At 44.0% G+C, this 14,370-nt stretch overlaps 2 protein-coding genes across 2 annotated transcripts in view; one reads left to right on the top strand and one right to left on the bottom strand.

Annotated features, from left to right (window-relative positions):
- The first annotated feature begins 105 nt into the window (after nucleotides 1–105).
- On the top strand, nucleotides 106–6,679 carry cdc5l (CDC5 cell division cycle 5-like (S. pombe)). The gene is made up of 19 exons (XM_058063565.2): nucleotides 106–347; nucleotides 1,446–1,549; nucleotides 1,642–1,803; nucleotides 1,870–1,997; nucleotides 2,139–2,238; nucleotides 2,344–2,470; nucleotides 3,327–3,418; nucleotides 3,494–3,638; nucleotides 3,724–3,915; nucleotides 4,255–4,403; nucleotides 4,492–4,663; nucleotides 4,740–4,904; nucleotides 5,219–5,299; nucleotides 5,377–5,628; nucleotides 5,688–5,795; nucleotides 5,865–5,954; nucleotides 6,034–6,165; nucleotides 6,328–6,408; nucleotides 6,482–6,679. The coding sequence occupies exons 1-19, from the start codon at nucleotides 303–305 to the stop codon at nucleotides 6,593–6,595; spliced, it is 2,439 nt and encodes an 812-aa protein (XP_057919548.2). The 5' UTR covers nucleotides 106–302; the 3' UTR covers nucleotides 6,596–6,679.
- Nucleotides 6,467–14,370, bottom strand: part of fancl (FA complementation group L) — a 59,868-nt gene continuing 51,964 nt past the window's right edge. Inside the window, exon 15 of the mRNA XM_078793854.1 lies at nucleotides 6,467–7,654. Coding sequence (XP_078649980.1) covers nucleotides 7,580–7,654 — 75 coding nt within the window. The 3' untranslated portion in view covers nucleotides 6,467–7,579. The remainder of the gene's footprint in view (nucleotides 7,655–14,370) is intronic.

Genomic DNA, 14,370 nt, shown 5'->3' with positions numbered 1-14,370 from the left:
TTGACAGACAAGCCCCACTGCTCTTCTAATGTATCTGTGGGCTGCAGTCCTCCCCGATGGATGGACATTTTTCAACGTCCACACTCCTTACCAGAAGATGGCGCTAATGAACAACATAAGGTGCTTCCCAACCGCCAATACAACACAAGAAGAAGAAGAAGAAAAGGAAGAAGCTTCAGGCTTCGGCAGGTCACACGGTCCTGTGCGGTAGTACTTTCGTCTTACATCGCTGCATCTTCTTGTTTTCTTCATTTTCTGGGTTTGTATTCGCGTCGAAGAAAGGAACAAGAAAGGCCGCCAAGATGCCGCGAATCATGATAAAAGGAGGCGTTTGGCGCAACACGGAGGTACGTGCTTACTTCCATGCCTAGCTTGGTTAACTTGATGCTAACTGCTAGTCGAAAATACATACAGTATATATGTATCTACATGGTTCACTTAGCAAGAATATTGGTGAAAAGTTAATGAAAGTAATCTCTTATAATATTATTATTGGTTTATGTGGGCACATTTAGCAATGAATATCGGGGGTTTTTGTTATATTTAGCAATGTTACAAACCCCATATTTTAGGGATGAAAAAATCTGAACGAGCGTGCGCGCGCTGCAGTGGAGTCAGTCATTAAAAAAAAGCATTTTTGTCCTATAATATCGGGTGTATTTTCATTGATATACATATTTCTTGAGTAGATTACGTTATCTTCAATTTCGTATCGGATTTATATTGTGTCGGACCACATCAAGTCAAGTTAGTTCTTGTAAAATTAAGTTCAATCTCGAGGATAAAGGCCGTATGGAATATGAATTATCTTTAAAATCTACCTGATGACGGAATTTTATTAAAATTGAATGATCCGAAATATTTTTTTGCTCGGAAATACTCCATGTAGCGTTGAATTTGAGCGATTCCGATTCAGGTTCCGAACGAGTCTTGATTCTGAGGGAGGGTCATAAAATGTTTGCATGGTTGAAATGAGGCCGCTAACCAAAGTTCTTGGATGCAATTTCTGTCGCCATGTTGTTGTTTTTTTAATGATATGAATAATAATATTTTATAATTTTTTATAATATAATACCAAAACATTGAACATTAGCATAATAATTTACAATACTCTTTTTAAAGGAGTACACCTTCACAAATGATTAAGTGTTTTTAAAGTAATTTATTGACTCTCCCTAGTATGTGTGTGACCTACATGGCAACAAGCACACAATTCCATTCACACAAACATAGAGAAAATATTACAACCTATGACTTCAAGTCTAAGTATTTCAAAATGGAGAGCTACTTTTCAATCACCCTGTACATTGTTAGATGTTGCTAAAAGGTTAGTGTGAATCACTGCTAATGAAACAGGACATGGGATGGTGTTTCTTGCCTGCTGTTTTTGACATCACGAAAGGTAACTCATGAGAAATATAAATAATCTGATGTTGGTATTCCAGGATGAAATCCTCAAAGCAGCGGTGATGAAATATGGGAAAAACCAATGGTCCCGAATCGCCTCTTTGCTCCACCGCAAGTCTGCCAAACAGTGCAAAGCCAGATGGTGCGTTTTTGTTGCTCCTGACACTCTTCTCTCATCTTTTGAGTATTTTGTATATGTTTACATTCTGCTGTTGTCTTGGTGTCTTCTTGCAGGTACGAATGGCTGGACCCCAGCATCAAGAAGACGGAGTGGTCCAGAGAGGAGGAGGAGAAGCTGCTTCATCTGGCCAAGTTGATGCCCACACAGTGGAGAACCATCGCGCCCATCATCGGACGCACTGCAGCCCAGTGCTTGGAGCACTATGAATACCTCCTGTATGTCGATGGACCGGCACGCCGCATAACCAGCAAACTTTAATGTTTGTGTCATTTGTCTTGTAGGGACAAGGCGGCTCAACGAGACAACGAGGAGGAAGTGGGAGAGGATCCCAGGAAGTTAAAACCTGGGGAGATTGACCCAAATCCTGAGACTAAACCTGCCAGGCCCGACCCCGTGGACATGGATGAAGGTTGTTGTTGTTTTTCTTTCAGTTGTAGAAAAAGGTTTTTCTCAACTGCTGATGATCCAGCAAGTCATTATGGTTCGGTTTGCTGGTTCTTGCAGTGGTTTCTTTTGTTTATGTGTAACTTTAAATAAATTACATGTGTAGACGAGTTGGAGATGCTGTCCGAAGCCAGAGCTCGACTGGCCAACACACAGGGCAAGAAGGCGAAGAGGAAGGCCAGAGAGAAACAGCTGGAGGAAGCCAGGTCACATTCTTTTTCATATCTGTATTTTTCTGTCATTTGCCGACATTCACGCCACTGTACCACTGAGGCATGGATCCAGGCTCGATGTCTTACTTTCTTGTGCAGGCGTTTGGCGGCGCTGCAGAAGCGCAGAGAGCTGAGAGCGGCTGGAATCGGCCTTTCCAAGAAGAGGAAGAAGAAGAGAGGCGTGGACTACAATGCGGAAATACCATTTGAAAAGAAACCTGCTCCAGTAATATTAATATTTATCACACTATTAGCTTCACTGTTATAGTTCAAACACCATTTCTATAGAGCACTGACAATTTACATACATACAACACAGTGATAAATGAGAAGTGAAATATATGATATAGGATTTTTTTAAAAAGTGTGCCATAATTTTTGAAACAAAAGTAGGCAGGTGAATAATTTCTTCTATAATATAATAATATTAATTCTTCCGCACGACTCTTCCAGAATAGCTGAACGATCTAAGATTTTCCTTAACTGGAACTGTGCCTGTGGTCTTCCATTTCTTCACTATGTTCCTCAGAGCGGAACCTGACAGCTGAAATCTCTGACCTAGCTTTTGTAGCTTCTCAATTATTTTCTGTCATCCCCTCTTAAGGGACAGACATTTTTTGTGATATTTATTAATTTCTCTCTACTGTACAGACTGAACTTAAAAATGAAAACAGGAAAATGTAACACAATGGAGAGCATACAAGCATATTCAAGAGTCATATTGCACGTTGAGTACTTTAAATTTGTACATGTTGGTAGGTCTGCATTGAAATGAAAGCCCCCAAAAAACGTTGTGTTCCAATAATTAGTGTTAAAGGTATTGAAATCAAGGGTGTTTATGCACATGCCTACTTTTGTTTAAATAATTGCACACTTACTGTAAAGCGTCTAAACTTCATTTTGGTTCTCATCTATCTGCTATACGATACATTTGACTGAAATGGCTGATCCCAGCAACCAATGATTTATAAAGGAAAATTGGCAGAGGTGCACTTTTATGCCACTGTGCATGCATACATACATGCATTCATACACACTGCCATATTTACATACTGTATATACTGACATGCATTTCCTTCCAGGGCTTTTACGACACCAGCATGGAGCTGTACGACCCTCTGCAACCAAACTTCAAGCGTCTGAGACAACAACACTTGGATGGGGAACTGCGCAAGTCAGTCGTCACACAGAGTAGCAAAGTCAGCCCTGCCGGCCTCTTGCTCTGCTCACCATGTTGTCTCTTTTGCAGCGAGCGTGAGGAAAGGGATCGCAAGAAGGACAAGCAGAAGATCAAGAAGAAGAAAGAAAGCGACCTGCCCTCCGCCATCCTGCAGACCAGCGGCGTGGCCGAGTTCACCAAGAAGCGGTCCAAACTGGTTCTTCCCGCGCCACAGGTAACCCAAGCAACGACGCCGAACGACTTTTGCACGATACCGAAGGTTTCATTTGCTCTCACTGATGTCTCAACTCTCCTGGCAGATCAGCGACGCTGAGCTAGAAGAAGTGGTGAAGATGGGTGTCGCCAGCGAGGTCGCACGCCAAGCCGCAGAGGAGAGCGAAAGCGCAAACTCCGCCTCCTCAACCCTCCTGTCCGAGTACAGCATCACCAACACCATGACAACGGGCCTGCGCACGCCTCGCACCCCTGCTGCCCAGGACAGGATACTGCAGGTAAGCCATTGATTAGATCGGGGTTGGGGAAGGGTTTGGCTAGGAGAGCCTTGAAATTTCAATGCATTTATTATTTTTAATAATGCACACAAAGTGGTGTGCGTGTAAAACAGACAATACACTACCAACGTATAATGCAGAATATTACAGCAAAGCACTATAAAAAAAGCAAAAAAAAAACAAAACTGACATCAAAAGAGCCATATGATTTAATAATTAATTTAGGGCTGCATTTCATGTAGGAATGTATGATTGAATCAAGTCTTTATTTCTGTCTGGCGCCATTAAAACCTAAAAAACATAACTAAATCACTTATACACTTACTCTTTATTTTCCAGGAAGCCCAGAATCTGATGGCTCTGACCAACATCGACACGCCCCTGAAGGGCGGCCTCAACACACCCCTGCATGAGAGCGACTTCAGTGGTGTGACACCTCAACGCCAACAGGTCCAAACGCCCAACACAGTGCTGAGCACCCCCTTCAGGTAACCTGCTGCACATGCACCTTCACAGCACAAGACGCACAAACATGTCGCATACTTAACGTGCATGTTCTACTCTCATCACCTGCAGAACTCCCGGGCCTGCTCAAGGGTCTGAGGGCATGACCCCTCAAGCAGGCGGAGCAATGACCCCACGAGGAGGGGCGACCCCCAGTTTGACCCCGGGACGCACGCCACTGAGGGACAAACTGAACATCAACAGCGAGGAGCAGCTGGCAGACCCGTCATACGCCAAGCAAGTGGTGAGCAAACGTGCACACTCGTCAGGCGGCTTGTGCCTCGTAAGGCATAGCAACTAACTTTGTTTACTAACCATAGCAACGAGAGAGCCTGCAGCAGCTGAGACAAGGCCTGATGTCACTTCCTGTGCCCAAAAACGACTTTGAGATCGTCCTGCCTGAAAATGCAGAGAAGGAACTGGAGGAGACGGAGATGGAGGTCGGCTTTGTCGAGGACGCGGCCGACGTAGAGTCACGCAAGCAGGTACTATATTGGGTAATTGGAGTGTAAAGGTGACTGTAGGGGTGTTACTTAATTTTAGAGAGCTCTGATGATGTTAAATTGTATTTAGAAGGTGGTAAACAAGTCTTATTTTCTCTTATGTGTACTATCTTGGGTAATTGGAGTGTAAAGGAGACTATAGGGGTGTTATTTAATGTCACATGGGCTTTAATATACCATTTAAGGAATCCTATGTTGTGGAAATTCCCTTATCGTGCTCAGGTGTGGAACCAATTCAGTGCAAAAAAAAAGAGTAAATGTCCTATTTGAAAGTTTTGATCATGTTTGCTTGCCAGGCCCAGCGAGATGCCGAGAGGGAGAAGGAGTTGAAGCTGCGACACACTGCTGTACAGAGGAGCCTCCCTCGACCTACTGAGGTAACACACACACACACACACACACACACACACACACTGTTAAGGAGCCCATCCATTGACCCAGCGTGTGTGCACAGGTGAACGAGTCCGTCCTGCGGCCCTCCTCCATGGAGCCGCTGTCCGACCTGCAGGTTGCGGAGGAACTCATCAAACAGGAAATGATTACCATGATGCACTTTGATTGTCTGCACCACCCGTCTGCCAACGCTGTCAGCCAACCGCAGCGAGGCAAGACCAGAGGCCCCGCCTCCGCATCCAACAACGCTCTCCACATCACTTATCTGGATGCTCACAATTACCAGCCTGTCAGCACCGAGGACATGGAAAAGGTGACGCTTAAAATGAAAAAGCTGGAAAAATGTGTTCTAAATGTGTGAGGTGTTCACAGGCCAAGGCTATACTGGCAGCAGAGATGGAGGTGGTGAAGGCGGGCATGGGTCACGGTGACCTCAGCATGGAGGCTTACTGTCAGGTGTGGGAGGAATGCTACGGCCAGGTGAGCATCGCCACACACAAGTTAGGGCGCCGGCGGACAAAATGAAAGACATTGTGTTGTCTTCTGCAGGTGTTGTACCTGCCCGGACAGAACCGATACACCCGAGCCAACCTGGCATCCAAGAAGGACCGTATCGAGAGCTTGGAGAAGAAACTCGACGTAATACAACACAGACCAACGCACGTTATTAGCATCGCAGCTCACCATTTTGACTTGGTGCGTGTCTTGTCGTCTACAGGTGAACCGCGGCCACATGACAGCAGAGGCTCGAAAAGCTGCCAAACTGGAGAAGAAACTCAAAATCCTGCTGGGGGGCTTTCAGTCCAGAGCGCTGGGTCTCCTGAAGCAGCACAATGAACTGTGGGAACAGGTAAGCTTTGCTCTCACTTCCGACTGAAAACCGCTACGTCAACCGGCAACACAGCCTAGCGCTGCAGGTGGTTTATTGTTGTATAACATTTATTTTATTATACCAAGTGAAAGAATATTAAAGACTGACTCAATCATATGTTGTACTTGATTTGTCCACTAGGTGGAGCAGGCAGCCACAGAGCTGCAGACCTTCAGTCAGCTGAAGAAGCAAGAAGATACTGCAATTCCCAGAAGACTTGAGGTCAGTCGCTCTGCTGCAAAGGATTGCTCGAAGAGGAAGTCGTTTTCCATCTCATGTCTTTTGTTTTTTTTAGGCCTTGCGGGAAGATGTGGAGCGTCAGATGGAGCGAGAACGAGAACTCCAGCAGCGATATGGTGAAATAGTCATGGAGAGAGATGCCCTGGCTAGCAGCGCTCAGAAGTACTGAGTTGGCCATCATTTCAGATACGTGGAGGCAACATCAAATAGATTGTGTTTTTGTCATGGAGATCAATAAAGTTTATTTGATCAATGCGAAGTGTTGTAAGAAGTAACTCTCAGTGAGCGGATGTGAGGCTGCATCTTCCTGGAGGAAGATGTCCAGGTGAGAAAACCACGCACTCGCGGGCAGAACATGTAAAGTCCACAGATTCCAACCCAGGTCTTCTCCATCTGCTGACTGTGTGGCCAACAAGTTAACCACTCCCTCATCGTGCAGCCAACTTGTAAGTCATGACGAATCCAAATATCTGAAAGAGTTTTGTTCATATTTTGTCATGTCACGTTATTGATTATCTGGATCAGTATCTGCAGCATAATATCTTGGAACATCCCGAACAGAAAGCTTTCTAGTTCTTGCAGAATCTGCACCTATTCAGCTGTATTTGTTTGGATTCTGCGCTTTGAAAATGCTCTGTTTTAATTAATGTACTCCACCCACAGACTTGCCTCCAGGCACTTCCGGTGTTGTGCCGCTTTCGCTGCGTTGACTTCACTCCTCCACCAGATGTCGCTAATGCTTCACTGAAGCACCAAAGCTCCCAATTATTAGAAGGCAAGACTCAAAGCCTCATGAGGCTTCACCTCTACTAGTAATGCAAAAACTAATAAGATATATATTATTCATACTCAACCATCAAATCATAACGTCATGTGTCAGCTTTGATCCGTCTGTAACGATTGTATCATAGGTGCTCTGCTACTGGTACGAGTGAGCACCGTCTCAAGCGGCTCCTCACTGCTGCTGCCATCCGGTGGCCAACACGAGCATTGCAGCTTTGCATCTACAGGTGGCTCTTGCTTTGCTTACGGTGAATGAACACATTGATTAGCTCGAACAATTCTTTCCATACAAGTTCCCACATACACAAAAACTGGAAAAACTAAATATTTTTACTCATTACAGCCTGACCGTGTCACCCAAACCCCGCAATCACACTGGAGCCGTCTCGGCAGTCGTCCTGGTCCGATGGGTCTTGTCACCAAAGTGCCTCTCAAACAGGTAAATCTGGCAAATTAATACAAAAGACCAAAAGGGAACTGTTGATAAATACACAACTATTTTTATTTCACAAACAAGTGACCAAAAGACTTGCTTTTATTATGCTAAACACAGGAACAGCTAAACCATTAGCTAACTGAAAACTAGCTAACAGTAGCAAAAGCTTTGGGTGAGCACAGCTACCATACAGTTTATTAGTCTTAAATATCACACCAAAAGGTAACATTTTGTATGTGTAAACAGAATCCGAGTCATTAGTTCAGCTATTTAAACGTTTACTTAACTACTGATACAAAAATATTCATCATTGCTAACTTCTTCCGTCGTGGAGTCTATAAAATGTCCTTAAAGGGGAAGTGCACTTTTTTTTCGATGTTGCCCATCATTAATTTTCGGCTGAAAATATTTTTATCTCCAAAAGGGGGCGCTGCAAAAATTTTTTTTGGGAACCACTGGGTGGTGTCCTGGATTTTTTTATGAATTCTTTCTGTCAAGTCTCTGCGGTCCACAGGAGCAGCTGCCACACAGCACCAATATGAGTACACTTGGTACACACACACTCATGCAAACCGGCCTTATTACCTCCTCCAGATTGGCTTTTGAAATGCCCAGATGCCTGTGACCTCGCAGCTCCCCATAAATGCAGACTTATTGTGATTAAAGCATGATTGGCAGTGCTGGTTATTAAGTCTAATCTTGGCCACATATGTGGTGTGGTGGGCAGAGGGCAGGTTGCGGTGGGTGCCAGCCGGATGCCACACAGAGGCTAATTCACTATGACATGCAATCAGTGCACGGTGACACACATCTCACTTCCCCTCAATAAACTACGTGCTGCACACACTTTACAGTAACACACGGGAGAGGGTTCACCTTCAGCAGGACACACAAATCCACTTCCACTGTACTCTAACTCAAGTCAGCCATTGACTAAACTTTCCTTTTTTTCTTTTTTTTTTGTGATGAAAATGTTTTTTCTGTTTTTTGTAGCATTTGCGTGGTTTTCTCCGGGTACTCCGGTTTCCTCCCACATTCCAAAAACATGCTAGGTTAATTGGTGACTCCAAATTGGTATGAAAAAGGTATGAATGTGAGTGTGAATGGTTGTTTGTCTATATGTGTCCTGTGATTGGCTGGCCACCAGTCCAGGGTGTACCCCGCCTCTCGCCCCAAGACAGCTGGGATAGGTTCCAGCATTAGTTGTGGGCAAAACCGTTCCTTTCAGTGAACCGGTTCATTCAGTAAAAAGATCTGTTCATTTCGGTCAGTTGGTCGTTAGCCTGTGATCTCCCCCTGTGTGTAGACCCGGTCACCCGTGTGACCAGGGTTCAATTCCACCCTCGGCCATCTCTGTGTGGAGTTTGCATGTGCATGCGTGGGTTTTCTCCGGGTACTCTGGTTTCCTCCCACATTCCAAAAACATGCTAGGTTAATTAGCGACTCCAAATTGTCCATAGGTATGAATGTGAGTGTGAATGGTTGTTTGTCTATATGTGCCCTGTGATTGGCTGGCCACCAGTCCAGGGTGTACCCCGCCTCTCGCCTCAAGACAGCTGGGATAGGCTGAGGATAAGCGGTAGAAAATGAATGAATGTCCCATCACATCTGATGTCACATCAAAAACGTGACGCATAATGGGAACGCAACCTGTCGGCAGCTGAAAGTTTGATGCCGGCTCTACATCAGAGCAGTGTGGGTGCGGGAGGGGGGACTCACAGTACATTAAAAACATTAGACATGCTGTCGAAAATAACGGTGTATAATGACTACATCTGCAATATTCTATTATTGACATACTGACAAACAGAAACTGACAGGTGGTTTGATCCAACTGTAATAATCCATCTGATTTATATTTGGGAATTCCCAAAGATGCCGACATGCCGTATAAGAACTCGCAACAAGGTGACATTACAGGCAAGCTATTGATATGACCACATTGGCATTTGGTTGTGTGATGGTAACCTATCGGCATGCTAATGTAAATATGCTTGCATTTTTTTCTAGTCCATGAGTAACTCAAGAGGAAGTGTTGTAGGGAATTCCATCGGAAAATTGTATGATTGTTGACAGGCCTGACCCCTGAGCTCCCGCTATGTTGCCCCATAACTCACAATTAACAAAGACATTAGAGCATCCTGAGAGACCTGTCCAGCATGATTTCCTTCTCTGGCAGTCCTGGGATCGTTAGCACGGCCCCCTGGACCGGAGCCCAGTTCTACGATTCGGCTGGAGAGAAAGCCTTTGTGACAGAGGAGGTGTGGATTAAGAACATGCCCTTCGCACATGTTTCAGATATGGCTATGATAATAACTCTATTTCTTATTGCCCATGATGCCACAGCTGCTCCCAGCAAATCAAGATGATACAGAGGCTTAAGAACTTTGATTGATACTCATGTAGCAGGGGGGGCACCAGGGTGTTCTGGTGCACAATAACACCAGCATATACCTCCAGATACACACCTCTCACAGTCAGGAAGGAAGAAGACCCACCAACTCTTACAATCATTCATTTTCATTCATTCGTTTTCTACCGCTTATCCTCACGAAGGTCGCAGGGGGTGCTGGAGCCTATCCCAGCTGTCTTCGGGCGAGAGGCGGGGTACACCCTGGACTGGTGGCCAGCCAATCACAGGGCACATATAGACAAACAACCATTCACACTCACATTCATACATATGGACAATTTGGAGTCGCTAATTAACCTAGCATGTTTTTGGAATGTGGGAGGAAACCGGAGTACCCGGAGAAAACCCACGCATGCACGGGGAGAACATGCAAACTCCACACAGAGTGGAACGCACTAACCACTCGACCACCGATAACTACACATATCAACTCCTAAACAGAAATCCAAGGAAATACAGCAGGAATAGGTGCAGATTCTGGAAGACCTAGAAAGCTTACCGTGTAGCTGCTCTATAGGAGTCCACAACTCAATACAAAGGTCTGACAAATGAGCATAATAGGTCCCCGTTAATATGGTCATGTCTGGAAACAATTATTCATTCATTCGTTTTCTACCAGCCAATCACAGGGCATATATAGACAAACAACCATTCACACTCACATTCATACCTATGGACAATTTGGAGTCGCTAATTTAACCTAGCATGTTTTTGGAATGTGGGAGGAAACCGGAGAAAACCCACACATGCACAGGGGGGAACATGCAAACTCCACACAGAGATGGCCGAGTGTGGAATTGAACTCGGGCCTCCTAGCTGCGAGGCCTGCGCGCTAACCACTTTGTGAAAAAATTGAATAAACATGCAAAAACTGAGTTTTTGAACAGAATATTATTTTTACAAAAAATAATTGCCTTTAGGGGATGCACGGTAGTCGAGTGGTTTGTGTGCAGACGTCACAGCTAGGAGACCAGGGTTCAATTCCACCCTCTGCCTCGGCTATGTGGAGTTTTCTTGTTCTCCCCGTGCATGCGTGGGTTTTTTCCCGGGTACTCCGGTTTCTTCCCACATTCCAAAAACATGCTAGGTTAATTAGCGACTCCAAATTGTCCATAGGTATGAATGTGAGTGTGAATGGTTGTTTGTCTATATGTGCCCTGTGATTGGCTGGCCACCAGTCTCTTGCCCGAAGACAGCTGGGATAGGCTCCAGCACCCCTGCAACCGTCGATAAGTGGTATAAAATGAATGAACGACTGAATAATTGCCTTTATATATTGAAAGCACACAAATAGTTCCACTTTAATTTGTGATCTTCCAGCTAACGTTTCCCCTGTGGTGGTTCTCCACATGTACCAGAACTCATTTCAGTGATGTTCCCTAATGGTAGGGACATTTACTGTCAATTAGAAGATGATACCAAATGAAACAGTAAATGTTCTCTTTCCTTTTCCAGTTTTCTCTCCGTCTATCTCTCTCATTCCCTCCCTTCCTCTCTGTCTTATTATCTGTGGCCTTGGCTCAAGTGGCTCGCTGCCAGAACCAGCAGAGTGACTTTGGCTTTGCCTGCCAAGGTGCGTTAGCTTGTGCGGCACGGTCCTGCCGAGCCCATCACTAATGTGCCAGCACTGGCGAGGGCATGGCGGATGGGGCAGCACGGCTGCTGCCCACAACCCAGATACAGATCCCGAGAGAGTGCACACTGGGTGAAGGTGTTAATGCTTTCAGATCTGGTTAAGCACACGATGACAGCTCTGTTGCCGGGTGAATGAAAGAAAGCTGGGGGGGGGGGGGTTGCTGTTGTCCTTTCTACAACTTTGCATCCAACACATATATACATAAAATGTATTTAATACAATTAATACATGAATACACATGTATTGGAGATGGCATTTGTACAGCAATTCTTAACGTTTTCTTCAATTATTCTGCTATATGAGTAACACAGATTGGAGGGGTTAAAGACCGCTTCCCGCGAGGGTTGATTCCTTGGAGGTGTAGCGCCGCTGTCTTGAGCGGCTTTGTCTCCCTGGATTATTTTGTTTGTTACGCTCGGGGTGTTGGTGGACTCCATATGCAGAGAAAAGGTTAAGAGAAAACTATGGTAATGGTTGTATTTCATTTGAACATGCATCAGATTACAATTGAATGCATCCCATAATCAGTTCACAGTTCCACATGTCCAAAAGGAGTAGGAAGAAGCAAAGCTTATTAAATCCTACCCCTCCATCTGGTACTTTTACAATCGGTAACTGTTACATTTGTTCACTTCCTGCCTTTCTAATCAAGTTGAATTTTCTTTTTAATTAAAATTTTTTTTTTGTAATTATTTTACATATTTTTGTTTTATTTATTTATTTTTTTTATTTGCATTGTTTGACTTCCTTACTCAATCCATTCCATAGTTTGATTCCACATACTGAAATGCTATGGCTTTTTAACGTAGTCCTAGCATAGAAGTGTTTCAAATGTACTTCTTCGCTGAGATCATATTTCTCCTCTCTTGTATTTTATGACATTTTTAGCTAATTGGTTATTTTTAGCCTTATGCATTATTTTAGCTGTTTGAAGATGAACTATATCAGCAAGTTGAAGTATTTGTGATTTTAGAATTAATGAGTTAGTATGTTCTCTGTAGGCGGCATTATGAATTATCCTTACTGACCTTTTTTTGCAGTACATTTAGCAAGTGTAGATTGCTTTTATAGTTATTACCCCATATTTCCACACAATAAGTAAGATATGGTAAAACCAGAGAGCAATAAAGAGTGTGGAGTGATTTCTGATTGAGAAAAAATTTTGCTTTGTTAAATATTGAAATATTTCTGGCCACCTTATGTTGTATATTTGTATGATTTTAGTTTTACTTAAGTTCAAGGGCAATCTATTATCATCAAAACTAAGGTCTGAAATTTGGTAGGAGGAGGTCCGAGTCCACTGGGCAGTAGAGAAAACACTCCAAAAAGTTGTAGGAGCAACTACAAGAAAAAAAAAATGTAGATTGAGGTGCTGAATGAGAGCGAGAACGTACCAAAAATGGAGCTGCAATGACGCTGGTGTCATGGTAAACATAAGAATAATCCAGCATTGCTCACCTGTCAGCACTGTAGGCATCTTCCGTTGGATATTACCACAAGGAATTGGGTATTATTTAGGAAATAAAAACGTCAAGAGCTAGTTGTTTGTGTTGACAGCTGTTTCAGACTCTTATTGTGTAATTATGCGCATGTGTACTGTATTTTAACATCAGCGTATTGCCAAAAATGTGTCTGTCTGCCATGTGTGTCATGTACTCCGCCGGTCACAGGTGAGTGTCATACGTGATGATCATTATTGCCATACACCTGCTCCGCTCCCGCAATTAACTTTGCCAGTGCAAATGAGCTTTATTGCATCACGGAGGCCGAGCCTCCTCCCTAACAGATAAGACGACGTTCATCTGCTGGATGTAATTAAGGTAATGGGAGATGGAGGGTGGAACGGAGTGAGCAAAAGCCAAGGATATGAACGGGATGTTTTGGGTGGAAAAATAGGGAAGAGAGGGTTGAGAGGATTTTGCAAAAGAATGGAAAAAAAGATGAACTGATGGTTTGTGGGAATTCAGTGTTAAAAAAATAATATTCAAGGGGGCTGCGCGGTGGGCGAGTGGTTATCGTGCAGACCTCACAGCTAGGAGACCCGAGTTCAATCCCACTCTCGGCCATCTCTGTGTGGAGTTTGCATTTTTCTCCAGGTACTCCGGTTTCCACATTCCCACATTCCAAAAACATGCTAGGTTAATTAGCGACTCCAAATTGTCCATAGGTATGAATGTGAGTGTGAATGGTTGTTTGTCTATATGTGCCCTGTGATTGGCTGGTAGTAAATGAATGAATGAATAATTGGTTCCAGACATGACCACATTAAAGGGGACCTATTATGCTCATTTTTCAGACCTCTGTATTGAGTTGTGAACTCCTATAGAGCAGCTACACAGTAAGCTTTCTAGTTCTTCCAGAATCTGCACCTATTCCTTGAATTTCCAAAACAGTCTGTTTAGGAGTTGATATGCGTAGTTATATATAATATATAACACACTCAGACTTCCATAGGTTGTTGTGACTGAAGATGAGAATGGATGCAAATAGTAACAGGCCTGCGAGCGCTAGCTAGCTAGCTAGTCACTGTAAAAGTTTTTTCAACACATCTGCAAAAAAATAACAAACACTATACGATTGTGAATGGTTGTTTGTCTATATGTACCCTGTGATTGGCTGGCCACCAGTCCAGGGTGTACCCTGCCTCTTGCCCCGAAGACAACTGGGATAGGCTCC

The sequence above is a fragment of the Doryrhamphus excisus genome, linkage group LG10 (genome assembly GCF_037039965.1).
Source record: "Doryrhamphus excisus strain RoL-2023G ecotype Guam linkage group LG10, RoL_Dexc_Guam_v1.1, whole genome shotgun sequence".
NCBI classification, from domain to species: Eukaryota; Metazoa; Chordata; class Actinopteri; order Syngnathiformes; family Syngnathidae; genus Doryrhamphus; species Doryrhamphus excisus.
Note: the sequence above shows the minus strand (reverse complement) of the source record. Positions and strands in the feature narration are given on the sequence as shown.

Coding starts and splice junctions, on each gene's coding strand:
- cdc5l (XM_058063565.2), top strand. CDS start 303: ATGCCGCGAATCATGATAAAAGGAGGCGTTTGGCGCAACACGGAG. Junction 2,471..3,326: donor TTGAAAAGAAACCTGCTCCA/GTAATATTAATA, acceptor ATTTCCTTCCAG/GGCTTTTACGACACCAGCAT. Junction 6,409..6,481: donor CAATTCCCAGAAGACTTGAG/GTCAGTCGCTCT, acceptor TGTTTTTTTTAG/GCCTTGCGGGAAGATGTGGA.